This window comes from Alosa sapidissima, chromosome 21 (assembly GCF_018492685.1).
Source record: "Alosa sapidissima isolate fAloSap1 chromosome 21, fAloSap1.pri, whole genome shotgun sequence".
Lineage (NCBI taxonomy): Eukaryota > Metazoa > Chordata > Actinopteri > Clupeiformes > Clupeidae > Alosa > Alosa sapidissima.
The window spans coordinates 24,302,553-24,324,411 of NC_055977.1; the positions used below are offsets into that span (position 1 = coordinate 24,302,553).

General features: G+C 42.1%; 1 protein-coding gene across 3 annotated transcripts; it reads right to left on the reverse strand.

Annotated features, from left to right (window-relative positions):
- Positions 1–208: 208 nt before the first annotated feature.
- Positions 209–21,530, reverse strand: LOC121695798 (sodium-dependent neutral amino acid transporter B(0)AT1-like). 3 transcript variants are annotated; one of them, XM_042076920.1, is made up of 13 exons: positions 21,362–21,530; positions 13,024–13,237; positions 11,959–12,099; positions 9,462–9,599; positions 5,949–6,130; positions 5,737–5,847; positions 5,524–5,636; positions 5,281–5,409; positions 5,027–5,183; positions 3,297–3,501; positions 1,554–1,713; positions 1,174–1,336; positions 209–828 (listed from the first exon to the last, which is right to left on the reverse strand). In XM_042076920.1, exons 2-13 carry the CDS (start codon positions 13,220–13,222, stop codon positions 685–687), a joined length of 1,842 nt encoding a protein of 613 aa, XP_041932854.1. In that variant the 5' UTR covers positions 13,223–13,237; positions 21,362–21,530; the 3' UTR covers positions 209–684. The 3 variants fall into 3 exon arrangements, with proteins under 3 accessions (XP_041932854.1, XP_041932853.1, XP_041932855.1); XM_042076919.1 differs by lacking the exon at positions 21,362–21,530 and adding an exon at positions 16,368–16,414; XM_042076921.1 differs by lacking the exons at positions 209–828; positions 1,554–1,713; positions 21,362–21,530 and having other exon boundaries at positions 1,222–1,336; positions 13,024–13,492.
- Positions 21,531–21,859: the final 329 nt, after the last annotated feature.

Below are 21,859 nucleotides of genomic sequence, written 5' to 3' on the forward strand. Positions count from 1 at the left end.
ACAGGTTCATCTGGGTTCAACCAGGCTAGAACGACAATGATAAATAACAGCAAATGTTAGAATAACATGAATAAAATCACTTTATAGGAAAGCAACCAAATATGGTCAGAAGATTTTGATTATGTGTGTTATAGTCAGGTCAGTAATACATCACCCCATGGTGGTTCTCCACTGACCACAAACACACTGGTCATTACACAAATGGTGATGATATGGGAGTTACTTATTTATTTTTAACATGATTTGTATTCAAATAGGCTATAGAAAAACAATATTTTCAAACATTGAAATTGTATCAGCAAACAAACTACTATTGTAGTCATTTTCAAACGCAAGTGAGTTAATACTGCATATATTTAGTGTTAAGCATGGATATATTCTTCATGTTCAGAACTACAGTATGATCCTGTGTGTACAAATATTAGCTTATCATATAGCAAATAATACAGTCCTCTTATGTAGGTAAATATATACCGTAAATTGAATTTATATTATATTTTATGTCAAGACTGTATTTTTACATATAATGTTTAGCAGAAACAACATCATCAAAGTGCATTCTGACATCATATTTACATGACAGCATAAATATAAAGCACCAATGGAAAATTCACCTGTTTTATATGCATTGGAATTAATCTACAATTTTAATCTGTAATCTCCTCCTAATTTAGGAAAGTAACATCAGTGGTCTCTACAACAGCGATTCTGAATATATTTATAAAGCGCCACAAATGGGACAGCCAAGCTCGGCACACCAGCCAGGATAAAGATGATGACGTAGATCCACCCTGGATATGTGCGTGCCAACAACTTCGGAAAGCTTTCCTGCAAGAGTAGGGAACAACACCATCAGTGCCATGTCTATTGGGAACAACACCATCAGTGCCATGTCTATTGGGAACAACACCATCAGTGCCATGTCTATTGGCAGCATGCAACACAAAACACAATACTATTTCCTTAAAAAATCTTCTGAAAAATATATGGAATGTTCAAAGTTCAAAATATATTGCAATGCAGGACTTTCTGATAATAACCTTCCTGGAAACTAATGTTACATTTCAATGGTCTTCCCTCTCCAACAGAGCAAGATGTAGTCATTACATTTTTCAAATTTTTTTGCAGTTTAATTTCAATTTCAATTCAATTTCATTCGAAGGGTATACTTACCGAGTCTGGGTCCCATGTTGTGTAGGTAAGCTCCTCTGTGACTTTGGAGACAAAGTAAGCAACAAATATGGCAAACACTATCAAAGGACTTATGACCATCCACGATGCCCTCCAGAAGATGTTGGGCCTATGACCAATCATGAACTCAATGTCATCATTAAACCTGTTGAAAGACAGTGAAAGAGTGAGAGTATATTTTAATTCACTATATACTGGAGTGCAGCAATAGATATGATGATAGCAAGACGACATGTCACATACAAGAGCCAAACTTATGATAACAGCAATACTTTACTTTAGCCTCATTAGGTGAAACATCATCCAAATACGTAAAAAAAAACACAAAACGAATGCACTTGATTATCGTAACTTTATCTCACCTATCTATTCCATAAATGTATGCCACGGCAATCATTTCAAAGAAGGCTATGGTGAGCAGAGGGATTGAGCCAGCGAAGGTATCAAACAGTGAGACCCAGTAGTTACCCGAACGTTGAGAAAAGAGCAAAGCAATGATGAAGGAAACAAGGCATGTTAGACCTGGAACAAATAGAATCAAAAAATGTTTATTCACAGGAAGTCCATTATTCAGTAGTACATGACAGAAAATCATTGAGCTGAATCTACAACATATGCAGTAGGAAATTCAGATTAAGCAGAGTCAACAATATAATATAGGTTATTTGAAAGAATTCAACTGTACAAGTCTACTGACTGGCTGTGGCAGGAGGAAGGACCTAGGGATCGACCAATTATCGGCCTGGCCGATTATTAGGGCCGATATTTAGCATTTTTATAATAATTGGTATCGGTCATTTTTTCCACCGATAAGCCGATATTGAAATGGATAAAGAATGAAACGAGCTACTTTGTCTGTAAAGTGTCTCTCACTCCCTGCATTTGCTACTCTGTGGTCAAGAGCATTGTCCCGCCCACTACACCGTCTGATTTGTTAGTTAGCACGAATACAGCCAATTTAGGCCTACTAGTTAGCCTACAAACTCGGGTGCTGCGTGCCTCGTTCGTTAATTGTGAATAACGGGACACCACGGCGGACATAGTACAGACAAGTCCTAAATTATGCGATAGCGAACGTCAAAAAGTCGAATTGCTCCTTTTTGAAACGGACTGTCAGAAAAGACAACATGCACCCAGGGCCAGCCGTAATTTAATCCGACCTGAACTAAATCGCGTCCTGAGCTATAGGCTCTCAAAAGTGTAGCTTGTAGCCTACACATGGACACAAATTGCATACTTAAATAGCCTAAGAACTATTTTAAAACTGTTTTGTTAAACTATTCAACCGTAACACTTGCCATCACGCATGCACCTCTCCCTCTCTCGTGCATTCACACACACGATGGCAAAGCATCCTCTTTGTGACAGGTCCCTTAACAAGCACATAGCCCATTGTGTAGGCCTAGTCTATGAAAATAATTGCTATCACTTAGCTCTTGGATTAATATGATACACAGGATTTACACTTGCAAGTGATGCAAGTTGATAGACAATTGTGTATCAAAAGAAGAAAGAAAAGTTTGCATAATGAAATGCTTTTGAATTAATTTTTTGCAGCATATCGCCTTTACTACCTACCCCCCTTTTTGACAACTGACATATCGGTTTTACATATCGGTTATCGGCCTCTTGTTTTGGTAATAATTGATATCGGTATCGGCCCTGAAAAAACCATATCGGTCGATCCCTAGAAGGACCTGAGCAAAAGTTTAGCTGCACAATATGTATGTTAAGTAAACCTCCATCCCAACACCTCAAGAAACATGCTATAGTGAGAGATACTAGCACCCATGGCTTTTAGCTCCCAATCCAAGTTTCAAATTCGAGTCAGGGCAGGTTCAGGGCTGAATGTAAAAGTCAAAAGAAGGATTGATGCAGGTATTGACGAAGATCTGTGAGATTGAAACGTATGAATTAAAATTTATGGGAGCTTCTAATATAGGGTGCAGATCCTTCTTTTGATTTTTACCTTCAGTTTGAGTTTTGATCTAGCACTCATAAAACGTTTTTGGATGTGCATACCCTGCACTCTACATTGTTTCAGGTGCAGGGCTGAGCCGCGAGGTTGGTCAAACACAACACAGTTACACAAGGCGGTTGGTTACCTGTGTAAACCTCTTTGGGCCATTTCTTGGGCAGGACGTTGAGGTCCTGTAGTGGAACGACGACCCCCTCGATGTTGCCAAATAAGCTGGACAGCCCCAGACAGAAGAGCATGATGAAGAAGAGCACAGCCCACAGTGGAGAGACGGGCATCTTGGTGATGGCCTCTGTGAACACTATGAAGGCAAGGCCCGTGCCCTCCACACCCTATAGGATCACACATGGTATGATGTCATGTGGTGCAATTTCATACTGTGCTCCACATGACAGATGGTAACCTACACAAGTTTTCAAGGTCTTGAAGCCAGAGTGTCAAGACATTTGACATTAGGCCTACTGGAGAGCGAAACCAGACAGGATACACGCTTAAAGCTGCAGTTTGCAAGTCTGACAGATTGAGGGGACTTAGGCAAAATAACTCTCATGCCCCTCTCCCACTACCACAGAGCACCCTCTCATCGAGTTTGTGCTCGTCAGTGCTCACCAGACTGCACCAGACTGTGATTGACAGTCAGATCTCACACAGCCCTGCTCTGATTGGACCAGAAGAACCGGGAGCTGTGGATTTTTGCAAAACAAATAACAGGCTCTAGGTGGAGGTAGAAGTGTTTTTTTCTAAAACCGGCTGATTTACGTTGTTCTGTTGGAGCATAGTGTCGGTTTCAGTGAATATGATAAAAAAAATCTTGCCAACTGCAACTTTAAGAGTCATTGCATGAGAAAACCAGGCAGAGGTCGGAACATGGGTGTCGGCCAAATCGGCTCATACGTTGTATGTGTGATAGGTATGTGGAACTATGAACAGCCGTATGATTAAAACCCTCCAGCTATTTTTCGTTACTGAGTTCTGGGGCCCCCCTTGGAGACTCTCGAAAATCAGCCAATTTATGATGATTAGTTTCATAGATATTAAGGCTCAAAAATGAAGAAAAAAAACCCACATCTTTGGCCAACTTCAGAGCCATATTCCAAAAAAATGACAACAGGTATCAGGTCCAAGCTGACTTTTTTTGAATGATCAAAGTCTTGTTAAAATCATATAAAAACTGGGAGGGTGTTCAGCCTCATTTTGTCACAGTACATTTTTAAAATCTTAGATTTGAGGGCGTTTTGACAGCAGGACACAGCAGCCATGTGCCAATCCCAATGTCCGGACTCACAGACTCACAGACTTTGATGTGTTTCTGATAAATTGTGCGAGATCTCATGTTGGCATCTAAAGAACAATGCAATTGTATTCCAGTGGCTTGCCCTTTAGCACTATAGTATATATGGGGATATACAAGGCCACTAAGTAAATCATTAGTAGGCTACAAGTAGAAACATGGACTTTGACTCCAGCTCAAGAAGACCTGGTAATGTAGAGGTTATGAAGGTGAATGAAAAGGGAATGGTTATAGAATGTGTTTGGGTGTGTATTGGAAAGCCATTGGTACATGCATTGGTATTAGTTTTAAAAAGTGCCATTGACCTCACTGTTGCAGCCTCTATTATGAATGTTGGACAGTGTAAGAACACTTACACATTCAGTCTCCAGAGCATTGATATGGAACTGTGATAAAAAAATGAAAAAACTTTTTCATCGGACCTACTTCATGTGTGTCTCATTAAACAGAATTAGTAGCTTCCTGCCAGCCAATCAGAAAATAGTATTTTGTGTCTCTGGGTTACAATGGATAGACCTGATTGGACACATACATGTAAGCCTAGCCTAGACGTTTCCATTCCATACCTCACTGAGGAATGTCTGTAGGTCACAGGCGTTCAGCTGTAAGCCCTGAATGGTATCCGGTGAAGTCCCGTTAAGCCTTTGGAGCTCCGCGTCATAGTTGGTCTCGTTGATGCTTCCCTCAGCAAGGTCAAAAGTGTTCAGCAGTGCCAAGATATTCCTTTAAAATGAAATAATAAAGTAAACAGTGGTGGTACCAGTATGCTACCCTAAAATGAACAATCTGAATCTAGGCACTCTCTTCCATTATAACATACCCGCTGAGGCAGTCGTCAAACTTCTCAGTGGCTCTGAACCCGATTATGGAATAGATGACTATAGCGGCATACAGGGAGGTGCAACACGTTATTATGGAGATGATGATGGCATCTAACTCACAGTTGTTGCTGAAAAGGAGCAGAGAAGCACAATTTTTTGTCAACTTTCCTTTTTTTTCGTAAATTTAGATATGATACTATGATAATAAGTTTTAAAATGAAAGTAGAAGCTAAGCAACCTACTGCACAGAGTTGTAGCTGGAGAAAGAGATTAGCCCGCCCCAGGCAAGGCCGAAGGAATAGAAAACTTGTGCCCCAGCATCCAGCCATGTTTGTGGATTAATCAATTCATTAACCTGAATTGAAAACAAATAAACACAGATTGAAGCATGTTGCCTTGTGGCAATTTTTGCATTATTAATGAGAGAGTTGTGGCTAATAGGAGAAGAGTCTTACATCTGGGGTGAAGAGGAATTTTATGCCACTCGTAGATCCTTTTAGGGTCAACCCACGGATCAGGAAGATGGCAAGAACCACATATGGCAGAGTCGAAGTCACATAGACAGCCTAAACCGTTAAAAAGAGTCATTAGCTTCACGCTAACTTCCCATTGTCTCTCAGTGCAGTGTTTCCAATATTATTTTTTAGTTGTGACAACATGGACTTACCTTGCCAGTAGACTCAATCCCTCTGATACAGCAGACATAAAGCACTGTCCACGCACAAAGAGAGACCAGGACCAGCCACCACTGCAGTCCACCAGACTCATCAATAGCAGTGGTGGTGTTGAGGGTCTCCCGGTACCAGAAGTAGTCCACTGAGGAGCTTCGAGCACACTCTGACACCAGACCTGTAGAGAGGGACATATACTACTGCTTTGGTGGTGTCACTGGTGTGTGAGTGTTTTTTTTGTGGGGCTGACTAAATTGACCCCGCCACCCTCTTGTCTCAACTCTTGTTAGCAGGACTTCATTGTGGACATGCATTTGCTGGGGTCATCCTTATGTTCTCAGGGCCCTAGCAATGGGCTATCAGTGTAGGTCAGGGGTGGGCAAACTTTTTGGCTCAAGGGCCACATTGGGTTTTGAAAATTGGCTGGCAGGCCGCACAACCCAACCCATTAACACATGTATAAATTGTGCACTGTCGCTTTAAGAATATTTCACGTTTATGTCTCAATGATCTTCTGCCTGCTCCGCTATAGCTAGTGCTGTACAGGTATGGCTGTGCCCTCTTACAGTTTATAAATGGTCAGTAGTGGGAACTACTGTTGCCTTCATGATTTCCTTTTAAAAGTTTCTTATAAGAAGGAGATAGTCCGGCAGCCAAATGCCATAATTTAGATGAACCTGGTTTTGTCGGTTAAAGTTTTTTTTTTTTTTGTTGCTGTTTCTTGCTGACAAGGGGTAACTCAATAGGATTAGAGAGGGTGCCCGATGATATTCCTTGGGCAATTCTTGATATTAAGCCTTTCTTGTCCAATGTGTTGAATATAAAGCGAGGCACCACAGGTGAATAGGGTAAAAAAAATAACTAGCAGATATCACTATGAAACTTCCCCAGTTGATTACTTACATTAATATGGAAAATATTATACTTTATATTATCTGTAATATAAAGTTTAAATATGCAAATTAAGCATAATCTAATGTGCTGATTTGCATAAACTAAAAAAAACTAAATCGGAACATTGGATGAAGCCAGGTTCACAATTACTTTTTCATTGTGTTGACATATTAGATAAAAAGTCTTTTACACAGGGAATTTTAGATATCTCTTATTTATTCCGTAAATCAGAAAATACTGGCAATAGCCTTAAAAAATACATTTTCGCCATGTTTTTAGGAATAAAATGTCATATAAAAAGGCTAGGAATAACATATCAACAAACCCCTCTGTAGAAGCCTTCTAAATATAGTTAGGTATAAGACTGGACATTTTGGTGTATGTAGGTGCTTCTGAAGTGCAGATTTCATTCTCAGAGTTGGAGAGGAAACTAATCCATGGGTGCTACGTGCTAGCATCTCTCACTAGCACGTCTCTTAGGTGTGGATGGAGGTTTACCAGAGACTTTCTAATGAGTCACAACACTCAAAAAATCCTCCATAGTATGGCAGTTGTCTACACATACCCCTTTCATGTGTTGTGATCTCACTGCTGGAGCAAGGTTGGTGTTGTGAAGTCTTGCGCACGCCGAAATAGATGCCCGATAAGTGCCCAAAAAGTGCTACAATATGGCTGCTGAGTGGAAGGACTTGCCTAAAAGGACTTTGGGTTTACTTACTGCAAAGCTATGTAAATGACTACTGTTAGCCTAAACTGCCCTCTTTTAGCTGATTTCTACAGGGTGTCTGTTCTACTGTTCTATTTATTTTTATTCTTTATTGCAGTAGTAGTCTATGCTCAGAGCCTAAACTTGTCATTCAAAAAGAGAATATTAATTTGTAAGTATTGAAGTATTTGGAGCCTGAAACAAAGGAATACTTCAGTTGGAAATTCAACTGCCATTTGAAGAAAGATTCATTGATTTGTTACTAAGCCCAACCAGTCTACCAGAAAATGTCAAACTTGCACCAAACTACATTTTGGAGATGATCAGATGTGGCTAAGATGTGTCAAGAGTGAAAATCCTTGTAGCTCTAACAGATGCAGTTGCCAGGTTAATGGTGCGTTGCACAATATTCTCTGCATGTTTTAGGGTAGGATGAGCCAGAACTGGACAATTATCAGAACTAATACTAGGAAAAGTGTACATATTCAGAATTATTACAGGCAATATCTGAAATTATAAATGTATTACAGTACTTGACATAGAAAAGGGTTACATTTTCCCAATTTGAATGCATGAAGTATTGTCTGAATAACTATCACACTGCAAACTGTATTTTAGTACATTCTATTTGAGTTGATTATTTGCTTTTCCTATTTTTTCCTTCATGATTTCGGCACATAGGGTTTTAATGGTTAATGTAGGACATTGCCCAAGGGATATCACTGGGCACCCTCCTAAATATTAAGGAGCCACCCCAAGTCAACAAGTCTAAGCAAAAATTAATAAATAAATAACCCACAAAACCAGGTCTGACCCCATGGGTCCCGGACTGGCATTATCTGAAATATAGAAATTCATTAATTCACTTAGTGAAGGGTTAAATTGTCCAAATTTGAATGTACTGTCTGAAAAACTCACACAGAACACTGTATTTTAGTACATTTTAATTGAGTTGATTTGCATTTAATATGAGTATGCCTACTCATCTTGAAATTAGAGGTATATCCATTTCATGATTTTGGCACATTGGGCTTTTTCATATTTAAACATTAAATTACAGAAAACTTGTAATACAAATTTCGTGTGTAAAAGACTTTTCATCTAATATGTAAACACAATGAAAAAGTAATTTTGAACCCGGCTTCATCTAATGTTCCGATTTAGTTTTTTTTTTAGTTTATGCAAATCAGCACATATTTAATTATATTATGCTTAATTTGCATATTTAAACGTTATATTACAGATAACTTGTAATACATTTTTTTTCCATATTAATGTAAGTAATCAACTGGGGAAGTTTTAGTTTTAGTGATATCTGCTAGTTCATTTTTTTACCCTATTCACCTGTAGTGTCTCACCTTGTATTCAATACATTGAACAAGAAAGGGTTAATATACAAAATTGCCCAAGGGATATCACTGGGCACCCTTCTAAATCTTAAAGAGATACCCCTGGTCTACAAGATTCTGCAAAAAAAAAAACTTTAACTGACAAAACCAGGTCTGACCCCATGGCTGCCGGACTAAGATGTCAGTTATCAACAATGACAAGCCAGCTGGAACCTGCCACTCTCTCTCTCTCTCGTTGGTTAAAGCTGACCAACGTTGTCTCTATCGCAGGAAAAAAATAGCGAGCAACCTGCCGGATGAGCCGGATGAAAGTGCTTGGCGGGCCGCACTTTGCCCACCCCTGGTGTAGGTAGATTGATAGATGGCTATCTTGTCTGAAATTGGCACAATTGAAATGTTCTCTGGTATTTTCAGGGATTAGCATGATGCTAACAGCTAATTGCAGTTGACTAACCACTAAAAAGGACAATTTCAAAAGTAATACAGAGTATATAGTATGGAACACATAGATATTTGTATATATATTATTCTATGTATAGGGTATATCCTCACAGTCATACCGGTTCTATTGTCATTTAAAGGGCATTGGCTCCAAGGAAGAGGGTCTTGGAAGGAGTTGAAGAAGTACCATATCACCCAGGACAGAATGGTGTTGTAGTAGAGGGACACCAGGAAGGACACCATCATAGATGCGATGCCTGTTGGGCACAAATCAAATACCATTGAAACACACACACACACACACACACACACACACACACACACACCTGCCTATGTTGTTTTTAACAACATGATATACACACCTCATAGCTGCCAACTCTCACGCATTGGCCGTGAGACACACGCATTTGATTAGTTTCACACACTCACACGCCACACCCACGATTTCTCACGCTGAAGTGTCAACCCGGTCGGTCAGATGCCTGAAATATGAGTTTAGTCTATAGATCTACCTGTTGAGCCACGGTTATGCTTTCAGAGACGGTGAGAGGGTTCAAGAGCACCCCCTGTCTGTGGAATTTTCTAAATTTTCTCTCATTTGCGATGCTACTTCAAAAGCCATCCCAGGCGCATTCCCCCGGCTTCAGGTAGGCCTATGCTTTGAGTATTTTTCACGCTGAAGTGTCAACGTGGTAGGTCAAATACCTGGCAGATGAGGTTCAACTAAACTAAACCTATACATGATATCACACATCATGTGAACGAGCGGAATCTAAGCTTTCCAATGATATTAGCGCCAAGTTGCTGTGATAAATGGTTCGCGAGAAAATTATCATTGAACCGACGTGCAATTTAGGCTAATCATATTTGCATTTTGCACACAGTGCACACCCATTACTCTCGATTGTAATATCTCACTAACCCTTCACACAACATGTGGCAAAGCTAATATCACAATAAACAGCAAACCGTACCGAATACGAGGATATAAAGCATGCCTCTGTTTTTGAAATTGCAACACATTTCTACATAGCCTCATTGGGGCGAAATTATAATGTATTCTAATGTAAACTATTTGTCAGTAGGCCTACATACATTTTTGTAAATTGCTCAGTAGATTATCCCACTATCATGGTTCTTATATTGTCAGGTTCCAGCCAATCCCACTTACACAGATAAATGAATATATTTATATTGCCATGCTTTCTAGTGACATTAATGCAAAAATATAAAGAAAATCAAATAAGGAGACACAAATATTGATATAAAGCCTGACATAAGCCATATGCAAACATTCACATCATGCAGATATGGGTACATCCTGAAAAAGGAATAGCCTGTAGGCAATGGCCATTACAATGACCAATATATTATCTTAAATGAACTAGCTGAAAAACACAGGTGACCACTTCTGCATAATTTCATGGAGTGCTGAACATTTCTGAACTGTGAAATGGACCATATGTTTTTGTGGTTGTGAACTTATTGCAATATCACCATAACTATTCCACCTGTGTATGCATGGTTATAATTCTGAAGTGCAAAATAGCTTAGGCTACAGCACAAATATTTCCATAAAAATAAGCAAGTCTGACCTCTGAATTTATTTTTAAAAGTGCACCAGATTGATGCATTTAAAAGTTAAAATATACAAACATTTCTTAAATTCTTAAAAACACCCACCCACTTTTTAAAATTGTTAGTTTGGACCCCCCCACTATTGCCGTGCGAAATACCAGTGCTGTTTGTACGCCAAATAAATAATAACCTATAGGTTTATGTAAAACTCCCCATTAACAGCATCACGTCACTAACCACAGCTAGACTGCACAATGGTAGGCCTTCAAAAGCATGACATTTTCGCTTTAGTTTGATATTTAATTTACTTTATCCGCTTTCATGCGTTCATTGAACGTCCGCAGTGCTGTAATGGAAACCTTATTGCGTAGCCAAGTAGCCTATATATTGAGTTATTTTTAAATTATGCATGATTTACTTTTTATTAATTTCGTAGGCTGGCTTTATTTTGTTATATAGAAGTATCTAAATAACCTGGTAAAATGTACCAGAATTCAGGAAATTGCATCTAGTCCAAAAAAAAAATTCTGGGGGAGGACCCCCATACCCCCCACTGAAATGTCCCACCCACTTTCAGAATGCCTCCATCGTCCATGGTCCTAGCATTAGGCTAGATCCCTTTGATACCAATGTTAATTTAACTCTGGGACCCTGGTCCCTACACCTGAGAACCAATGTACTTTTTTTTTACTGTACGGTATAATGCTGAACGAGCCAAACAAAAATTTCCGCAGCAAAATTTTGGTTGGCCCCACCAAATCTCACTCCAAGGTTTTTTGAAAAGTTGGCAGCCCTGACACCTGCCTATGTTGTTTTTAAGAAGTCTGGATATATTTTTTAATTCCAGGAAATATTTATAGAGAAATGCCAGCATGAAAAATCACTCAGGCACTCCCTTATGGGGGGGAAAGAACGTCGGTAAAGAAATGAACTCTCCCAATTGAATTTGATTTCTTTAATCTTGTATCCTAACTGGGTACTTTTTTCTCTAAAAAAACACCCACTCCACTGTGAGAAGAACAATGTAGCCGTCCTTACCAACTCCCGTGAGGTAGGGGCTGATGGACCTCCATACTCCCACGCTCCCGCTCCTGAGCCTCTGACCGATGGCAAACTCCAGGAACAACAGGGGGGTTCCCTCCAGAACCAGCAGGATCAGGAATGGTATGATGAATGCACCTTGGTGTGTACAAGAACAATTAAAAATCAAGCACCATAGGAAAACATTGGGAATTGGAAGTGTTTTTATACAGTTGCTATGTAGCATCTCACACACTTTGTTGTGATTTATTACACACACACACGCGCACACACACACACACACGCACACGCGTTGGCAAACACTGTGTGAAGAAAAGGTGGGCATATCCACACAAGAAGACTGTTGGTTTAGAAAGGCTGTTTGCTGACTTTACAAGTCTTTACAAGTTACTCAGTCCCAAAGTTTGTTATATTTTACTGAGAATGTCTGCAGTGTCAGCCAATGTTGCCGAGCTTGTGTGAGTACAGGGAACTTTGAAAACCATGACTTTTACCATGACATACAATGTAAATTGGTGTCCTATGCTTATATCGCAGTATTTAATTTAGCTCTCTGTTTTTTTTAATGTCAACAGAAGTGAAATTACCCAGAAGTGATATTACCCAGCATCGCTTAGAATACCTTTAAGTTGCCATTATTGGAGTTATTGAAGGCATAACAATACTAAAAGAATACAACTCTGAGATTTCTTTACAAACAAAGCCCTTTGAGTCAGCCCTGCTCAAAATAACTATTTAACATATATAGTTGTGCGTGTTCACGGCGAAATTATAAAGGCATCATCTATTGAGAGTCGAAACCATGAGTGAAACCGGCGAAAGGAAGAGCACCGTATTTTTCAGACAAAAACAAACACAAATGCTTACATATAAGTAATCCATTGCTGGAAGTGTAGTAAACTATTTGTCTGTTGTTATTGTTTGTGCTCTCAACTCTTAGCATAGGAATACATTCTGGGTTAGATCTAGCATTGCTGCATTAAAGCTTTTTTATGAACAGTAACATTGTTGTCTTTCAGGAAACTAAACCGCTATCAAACAGTAAACATGCATCCTCCTTACCTCCTCCATGGCTCTGGCACAGGTAGGGGAAGCGCCAGACGTTGCCCAGTCCGATGCAGAACCCCACACAGGTGAGCATGTACTGGGCTTTATTGTCCCATTTGGGTCTACTGTCCGCCTCCTCCACCTCCAGTTTCTCCAACTGGGCATGAGTCGGTATCCGCTCGTCCAAACCGGGGTTAGGTAGCTTCAGCTTCATGTTTACTCTCTTGTCCTTTGCAGGGAATGTGGTTAATGTCTGACGCCAACACACTTGGTCAGTGTGTGTGTGTGTGTGTGTGTGTGTGGTCGTGTGTTACTGTAGGTTGGTAAACTGCGAGGCTGATCGTTTTATAGGTGTTTAACTTTACACACCAATGACTCCCCTTGTCTAAGCAACATTAACACCTCCAATACACACACACACACAAACACACACACATACACACATATACACACACTTCCTTGAGCCAATCTAAGCTAAAGTAGGATAAGAGATACTTAAAGCTTTAAATCATATCAACAGAATAAGGGAACCGCAAGTAATAAAATCATTAATGAATACATCAGATACGATCAGATCTTGCATGCACATGCCTGCGATTAATTGCTTAGCAAGGTTATTTTTAGTACACCTTATCACTCAAGGACATAGTGCAGTCACTCCATTTTTTTAAAATTATTATTATTAATGACTCCCTCAAGGATCAGAGGGGTATTCCAGAAAGGAGTTTTAACAAACACTGAGATAAAACTTAACCTCTGGGTTGTCTGAACCTGTGGCGACTAAACCCGAGCTGTCGGTTCCAAAACACCGGTTACCAGTTAGTTCAATCAACCCTGTGTTAGATAAACTAGAGTTGTGCGCGTTCACGGCGAAATTATAAAGGCATCATCTATTGAGAGTCGAAACCATGAGTGAAACCGGCGAAAGGAAGAGCACCGTATTTTTCAGAGGCGGAGTAGTCGAGGCTTACGAGGACAGAACTGTAATAACAAAAAAGAGCAATACTTAAGCGCCTGCGTCCGAGACCTTGCTTGGCAGAGAATAGCCTAACTGACCGTGTAAATTAACCTGACCCTAGCCAGATGAATTTCGCTCCGCCTAGCTCCACTCATCCATCTGGAACCGATCCATTGAAGTGTTGCTTCAGAAGGCTGGGCCTAATCAAAAAATGCTTCCATATGATTGAATAAGCCACTTGTCCGTCATCTATTGACGTGCTACTTCAACCACTCACATCGAAGCCAACCCGTGACGCTAATAACAGTGTCACAGTCGCTTCTACGCTATGTCACATCTATGAAACTCCCGCCCTGTGTCCTGATTGGCTGAACCATAAAGTCGGTTGCAGAAATCACTCTCAATGGAAGAGGTCCCAGATGGATGTGAGTGAAGCTAGGAGGAGCTATAGCGGAACAAAATTCATCTGGCTAGGGTCAGGTTATGTGTAAATGCGTATGTTTAAGATAGCCTATTTAATGTCAAAAGAACAATTAAATAATTCACTGGACATCACGTATTGTATTGACTGCTTTGAAATGATGCTTTCTTAAACTAGCCTAGTTGTAACAGATTGAGTGGGCCATAGAATTCTTTGAGAATCCCAAATGTAATTTTAACGCGGGTCCTGCAGCTGTGGGCCAAGTTAAACTTTTGCGCTCCATCATCGGAAGGGTGAATGTCGGAAGGCATGGTATTGGACACATTTCGGTGCACATTTGGAAAATGTAATAAGTGATTCTGACCTGCCAGTTGGTGAAACTACACTTTAATGATCCTCGTGGGTTTGTGTCCAGGAAAACGAATGAAGTTGCGCAGGAACTGCTTTAGCGCAAGGCAAACTTTACGCACCGTCCGACAGCTTGCCGATATGCTCTGCCTCTCCAACACTACAAAAACTCCCAGTCGGAGAGCGTGTGTAGCCTTTTAAAAAAATATTTTATCCCAAATGCCATCAGCATTCTTAACCAAACTTAGTGACAACATGCATACCCGGCTGAGCTGTAGCTATATTTAAACTTATTTATTCATTTTCTATAGGCTATGTTTCCCCTTTTTTGTACTGTACTTGTTTTAATTATATCTTCAATGTGTCTGAGATGTTTGTCCATCTGTCTGGTGAGCCAAACACAAATGTCCACTATGGTGTAGGCTAGCTAGCCTACATTAAAGATTTCTTTTATTATATTCTAATCCACCATGCGTAATATAGGGATGGAGAATGCTTTTCAAGTAGCCTATATTAGGATTCAGCTGAAAAACTTGTTTGGAAAAGAATGGATAGGCCATCATGTGATGTCGTGGTCTTATCGCCCTCTCACGGTGAATTGCACGGATGACAATTACATGATTTTGTGCTTCTTTGTCAATCGGACCTTCGTCAAAATGAAACGCCATTGTGTGACAAGTGTAAAAATAGCGGCCTGATTGAACATGCACTGAAATAACCGAACATAATTGAACATAACCTGAACAAAACCTACCCCCTACCAGGTTAAGTTCAGAGCCTATGTTACCATAGTTACTTACATAGCCTGATCATTTTTGAGCTTTCTGGAACTGAAATCCCAGGTTTATCGTTTACTCTGGGTTTACATACCCTGTTCAGTTCAGAGGCTATGTTACCATAGTTACTTACATAGCCTGATCATTTTTGAGCTTTCTGGAACTGAAATCCCAGGTTTACCGCTAACTCTGGGTTAACATACCTAGTTAAGCCAGTAAACCTGCTTTCTGGAATACCCCTGTAATACCCGTATACTACGAAGCATGTTAGACATATCTAGGCTATGTAGACATATCGAGGCTTGACAAAGCCTTGACTCAGGGGTATACGTTAAGTGATACTTTGATAGCAGTTATGTGATATATTTGTTAAACTAGGCTTTCAGCTCAGATCTGTGCGCGTTCTTGGTGTTGGGATGACGTTGGCCAATCGTGAAACCTATTTTAAAACAATTACTTCCGCATTCATGAGCGATAGCTTAATCTACACTGCGGTCTTTTTTGTGTCTAACCTATAACATCAAATAAATCAATTGTCATCAGTTGTTGTATGGTATGCACGTCCATAGTGGGATATTTGCACGCACTATTAAAGCGCATTCGAGATCCAAAATGTTAGTAGAGGCGGAGCTCCACCTGTACGATATATGACAGAATCCTACACGTGAGAGAACTTTGTTTTTAAGACAATTGATTGGTCAGTGTGCGGTAGATTACACGATTTGAGCTATAACTTAGCACATAACCTCCTCCCGACCAGGTTTGGTTGACAGCATAAGATACCATGGTGATATAGCGACACTAAAACAGATTCACTTTCGCGTCACAGCATAGCCTGGCTTTGAGCGCAACATACCTCGCTAACCCACTAATCGAGATTCGTAGTACACACCACAGATCAGCTTCCTTTTGACTATAATACAAATATAGACCACAAAACAGTCCCTATGTAACAGCCCTGCCTCGTTCCAACAGCAATTCCCTGACTCCACCCACCAGATCATTATCCCCTGTCTACTAATTCAGTGTCTCGTTTCAGTTAACCCCCTGCACCTGAACACACCCCTATTTAAACCCTCCTGTTCTGCCTCCCTTTGTGTTGCCTTAGTTCAAACGCCGAAGGACTGGTTGTCACTGCTCTGTTTGCTGCTCTCGTTGAACTTGTTACGTTTTCAACTTTCTGGATTATCGTCTGTGTGTTTGTTATTGCCCTCATGCAAGTTTTGTTTCTTGATTCAAAGTCAAGTCCTGCATTTGCGTCCGGCCTGGTCATTCCTTGACAGAAGGCAACACCGTCTCATGGACGCAGCGGACATCCCGTTACCGATGGACGAGCTAGACCCTTTTGGACCACCATCACCACATCTGGACCTAGGCCAGGTAGTGGCTACCCAACAACAAAATCTGATGGAGATTCGATCTACCCTTGATGAGGTCATCCGTGAAGTCCGACGGATCAGCGCAACCCAGCCCCAGCCTCCGGTCATGTCATCTCCAGCACGGGGCCCGATTACTGAAACTGTCCGTCCCTCTGACTCCCCAGTGAAGCTTCCGGATCGCTATGACGGCAAACCAGCAGATTGCCATGGTTTTATTATCCCGTGTCAGCTGTATTTCGCCCACCAACCCGACCTTCCAGACTCTGTGAAGATTGCAACTATGATTTCTCGTTTATCCGGAAAGGCCTTGCAGTGGGCTACCGCAGTTTGGGAGAGTGGGGGTTGTGATGTTACCTCACATGCCCGCTTTGAAGCCCTCTTCCGTGCTGTCTTCGACCATCCAGATGAGGGAAGAGAGGCTGGTGACAAACTGCTGCAACTCAGACAAGGCTCACAGTCGGCGGCAGAAAGGCTAGGCAATCAAGGACATGGGTAGATGGAGGAGAAATCAAAAATAATAAATAAAAAGTTCTATGGAGATGTGCAAAAGTTGGAGAAAGTCAGATATGTGTGTGTGTGTGTGTGTGTGTTTTGACGTGTGATGAAATAAGAAAATAAATAAAGGGTCTGTAGCATAGGGTGAGTGATGTAAAAGTGCTAAAAGTCTTGTAGGTGTGTGTGTGTGTGGGGGGGGTCATGAGTGCTGAGGAGTGAATGAGTGCAAAGTCAGTATAGTGTGAGTTCAGAGTTGGGAAATGTTTGAGAGTGCTGAGGAGTCAATGTGTGCAAAGTCAGTACAGTGTGAGTTCAGAGTTCGGATGGCGTTGGGATAAAAACTTCTCCTGAGACTCTCAGTTCTGGCTTTGTGACTACATAGGCGTCTTCTTGATTTCAGCAGTAGGAATAATCCATTGTTAGGATGAGAAGAGTCCTTCAGAATCTTTTGGGCTCTTAGGAGGATATCTTGTAGAGCAGGGAGTTGAGTTCTTATAGTATGTTCAGCTGAGCGCACTACTCTCTGCAGAGTACTACAATCTCTAACTGTTCATGGTTCACCACCCAAATTGTACCCATGTGCCTTCTTTTCCAGAGTCCTTTCTCCTGCTGAGAAGAATTATGATGTAGGAAATCGGGAGTTGTTGGCGGTCAAGCTGGCGCTCGAGGAGTGGCGACATTGGTTTTCCTGACCGATCACCGAAATCTTGAGTACATCAAGACAGCAAAGCGCTTGAACCCACGTCAAGCCAGATGGGCTCTCTTCTTTTCTCGCTTTGACTTCTCCATTACTTTCCGTCCAGGATCCAAAAACGGCAAAGCTGATGCCCTGTCCAGGATTCATGGAACAACTGAGTCCTCTGCCAGTGACAAGACGATCATTGCACCATCGCTGATTGTGGCCCCTGTCCTATGGGACATTGAAGAAGAGATCCAGCGGGCCCTTGCTACCACACCTGCACAGCCAAACCAGCCAGATAACAGAACCTTCGTTCCACTTGCTTTCTGGGACAGACTGATCATCTGGGCCCACACTTCACTATCCTCAGGACATCCTGGAATCACAGGTACAATTGATCTTCTTTCCTCTAAATACTGGTGGCCTACCCTGTCAGCTGATGTGAAGCGCTATGTCCTGTCATGCTCTCTCTGTGCCCCACGGGAGCTCCCTGCTGGGAAGTTGATGCCCTTGCCAATTCCACAGAGACCATGGTCCCACATAGCTGTGGATTTCGTCACAGATCTTCCCGTGTCGGATGGTAACACCACGGTGTTAGTGGTTGTAGACAGACTCAGGTTACCACCCAGAGTCCAACGGTCAAGCAGAGCGAACCGTCCAGGAGCTAGGACGATTCCTGAGAACCTACTGCCACCACAGACAACATGATTGGTCCCAATTCCTGCCCTGGGCAGAGTATGCCCGTAATTCTTTACGTCACTTGTCAACTGGTTTAACCCCTTTTGAGTGTGTTTTAGGATATCAGCCCCCTCTCTGTCCGTGGAACCCAAGCCAGACGGAAGCCTCAGCAGTGGATGATTGGTTTAGACGTGCTGAACGGGTCTGGGAGATGGCCAATGTCCAGTTACAGAGAGCGGTTCGTCAACAGAAGATCCAAGCTGATCGCCACTGCAGGGAGGCTCCTGAATTGACCGATCCCAAGCCCCTCCTCCCATTGTCAGTCCCATAGTTACTGTTGCTAAGTCGGACAAGTTTGCAGGAAAGTGTGCGAGAACGCGTGTTCAACATGGGGAAGCAGCACCCCCATTTAGCCGAGTGCAACAGTGTATACTGGATTTCTGGGCGTCAAGTAATATTGATATATTAAAAAAACAGAGGTCAGAAAGGCCTTCATTATGCAGAAGGACACATTCACAATGTCCGCGGTCATCAACGAGGTGGAGCACCACAAATTGAGGACAAACAAATCCGGTGTCATGGATCTTAATGGGATGCATGTTAACTGGATAAACAATTAGCATGTTATCTCGAGTAGGTAGTTTACCTTATTTGCTGCAGATGTGACTCTGATTCAATAAACAGGTCTGTGCGAACATATGGTGTTGATGTGTCTATAACAAAATCTAACCATATTTCGAGGATTAATAGAAGACGGGACCAAGTGCTGCAGATCCAATTGGTTCCCACGCAACTTGGGAGAGTGACTAGCTTGTTAAGCAGCTCATGTTGGGGAGGTGGAGAGAGAGCTTTTCTTCGGTCGGCCGATAGCCTACTTATTATTTTGAATGGCTGCTTTAGAAGGAGTTCAAATAAACATGATAGAAGTGTATTGAAAAGAAACCATTCCGAGTTCAAACCCATACCACGCATGACATATCTGCAGTTTGCAGACGTGATTTGTCTTGCACTAGACTTCATCAGTGCCTGCTTATGCTATAATTAATTTAAATGTGGGCAATGTAGTAGCCTAGGTCTAGGCTAATATTGGAGATTTTGAGACTACATAGCATAGTTTTGAATCTGCACATGATTCGATCTGTAGAAGACATTGGCTAGCTCTCGTTCAGCCATCAATAATGCATCGCAGTAGGCTATTATTGCGTTTGTTCAAAAAATGATCATTAGCTTATTTCTGTGAACATCCCAAGTTAAACATGGCAAGGTAGCAAAGCTGAAAGTATTCTTGTTGTGTATAAGGCGATACGTGATTAACGGTGTAGCCTTTTTCGCGTTTTCCAATCGTATGAATGTGCAAGTTCAGTTCCTGCAAGATAGGTATAATGTTTTGCGTAGGCTTATGTTGACGTTTCAACATTGGAAACCAGATTTAGTTATGTTTTTGTGTGTAGTTATGAACACACATAAAGGGAACATTTTCGTACACACTCAGATTTCTTTACTTAAAGTAGCAGCTTATCTAAAGTTATGCAAAGTTAGGCCTATGTGTGAATGTTTCACACGGTCAGGATATCGGATGTCACTTCTACAAGTATCCCAGGCTTATCTTTGAACCTTTTTGAGCTCTTTAGTTATTTAGTTACTTAGGCTACTCGCAAAAGAAGCATTATAGCATTCGCATAACCGGCGTATTGTCCTACCCATGTCCTTGATTGCCTAGCCTTTCTGCCCCCCCCCCCGACCCCACCCCACCCCTATCCCCAACACACACAAAAAACACACACTTACATCATCACTGTCATCACCTCACATACATACAGCACACTGCTTGCTACAGTAAGCCTCCTCTACATACTTGCTGCACACTGCCCCCCCCCCCCCCCTCCACATACACAGCACATTATTTCATCAGGAAGCTTCTCCAACACACATCCCCAACATACTTACAGCACACTGCCCCCCCCCCCCCCCCACACAGCACATTGTCTCATGAGGAAGCTTCTCCAACACACATATTGCACACTGCCCTCTCCCCACATACACAGCACACTATCCCATCTCCCCTGTCATCCCCCCCAACACACACACCAAGACCCCTGGCAGTTGGGTTAGCCCCTTGAGCCGTGGATCTGCCCAAGGTTTCTTCCTTGGTAAGGGAGTTTTTCCTTGCCCCTGTTGCTCTTGGGTGCTCCTTATTGGTGCCCCCCCCCCCCCAATCCCAGTCCTCCCCCACCTTTCTTATGCAGCCCTTGCCACTTAATCTACTAAACCCCTCTTCTACTGCACTTTTTACCCCCCCCCACAAATAGGCTGACACCAGACATCATTTCACTGCATTTCTTACTTCCAGTAACTATATGCATGTGACAATAAACTTCCTTGTATTGGTTGACCAAGGTCCTTCGAAGTCCTCATTGTGACATAGTAAAAGGGGGCGGGGCTTGGGATCGGTCAATACCAACCCGGAGACAGAGTCTGGCTGTCAACTCGAGACCTGAGGCTTCGTCTACCCTGCAAAAAACTCAGTCCACGATTTATAGGACCCTTTAAGGTTCTACGCAAAGTTAACCCGGTGTCATACACCTTGCAGTTGCCCATGAATTATAAAATCTCACCTACCTTCCATGTGTCTCTCCTCAGGCCAGTAACACCAGGTCCCCTGTCTGATGCCGTTCCTCGGGACACTCCACCTCCCTGTCTGGAGATCGATGGGACATCTGCCTATTCTGTGCGTGCTCTCCTCGATTCCAGACGCCGTCAAGGCCACATGCAATACCTGGTTGACTGGGAGGGGTATGGTCCCGAAGAGCGATGTTGGGTTGGGTTGGCCGGAATGACATCCTGGATCCGAATCACGGAATTTCACCGGACGCATCCAAACCGCCCGGCACCTCGCCCACGGGGACGGCCTGCCGGTCGGCGCCCTCTCATGGCTGGAGCCGCTCGTCAGGGGGGGTACTGTAACAGCCCTGCCTCGTTCCAACAGCAATTCCCTGACTCCACCCACCAGATCATTATCCCCTGTCTACTAGTTCAGTGTCTCGTTTCAGTTAACCCCCTGCACCTGAACACACCCCTATTTAAACCCTCCTGTTTTGCCTCCCTTTGTGTTGCCTT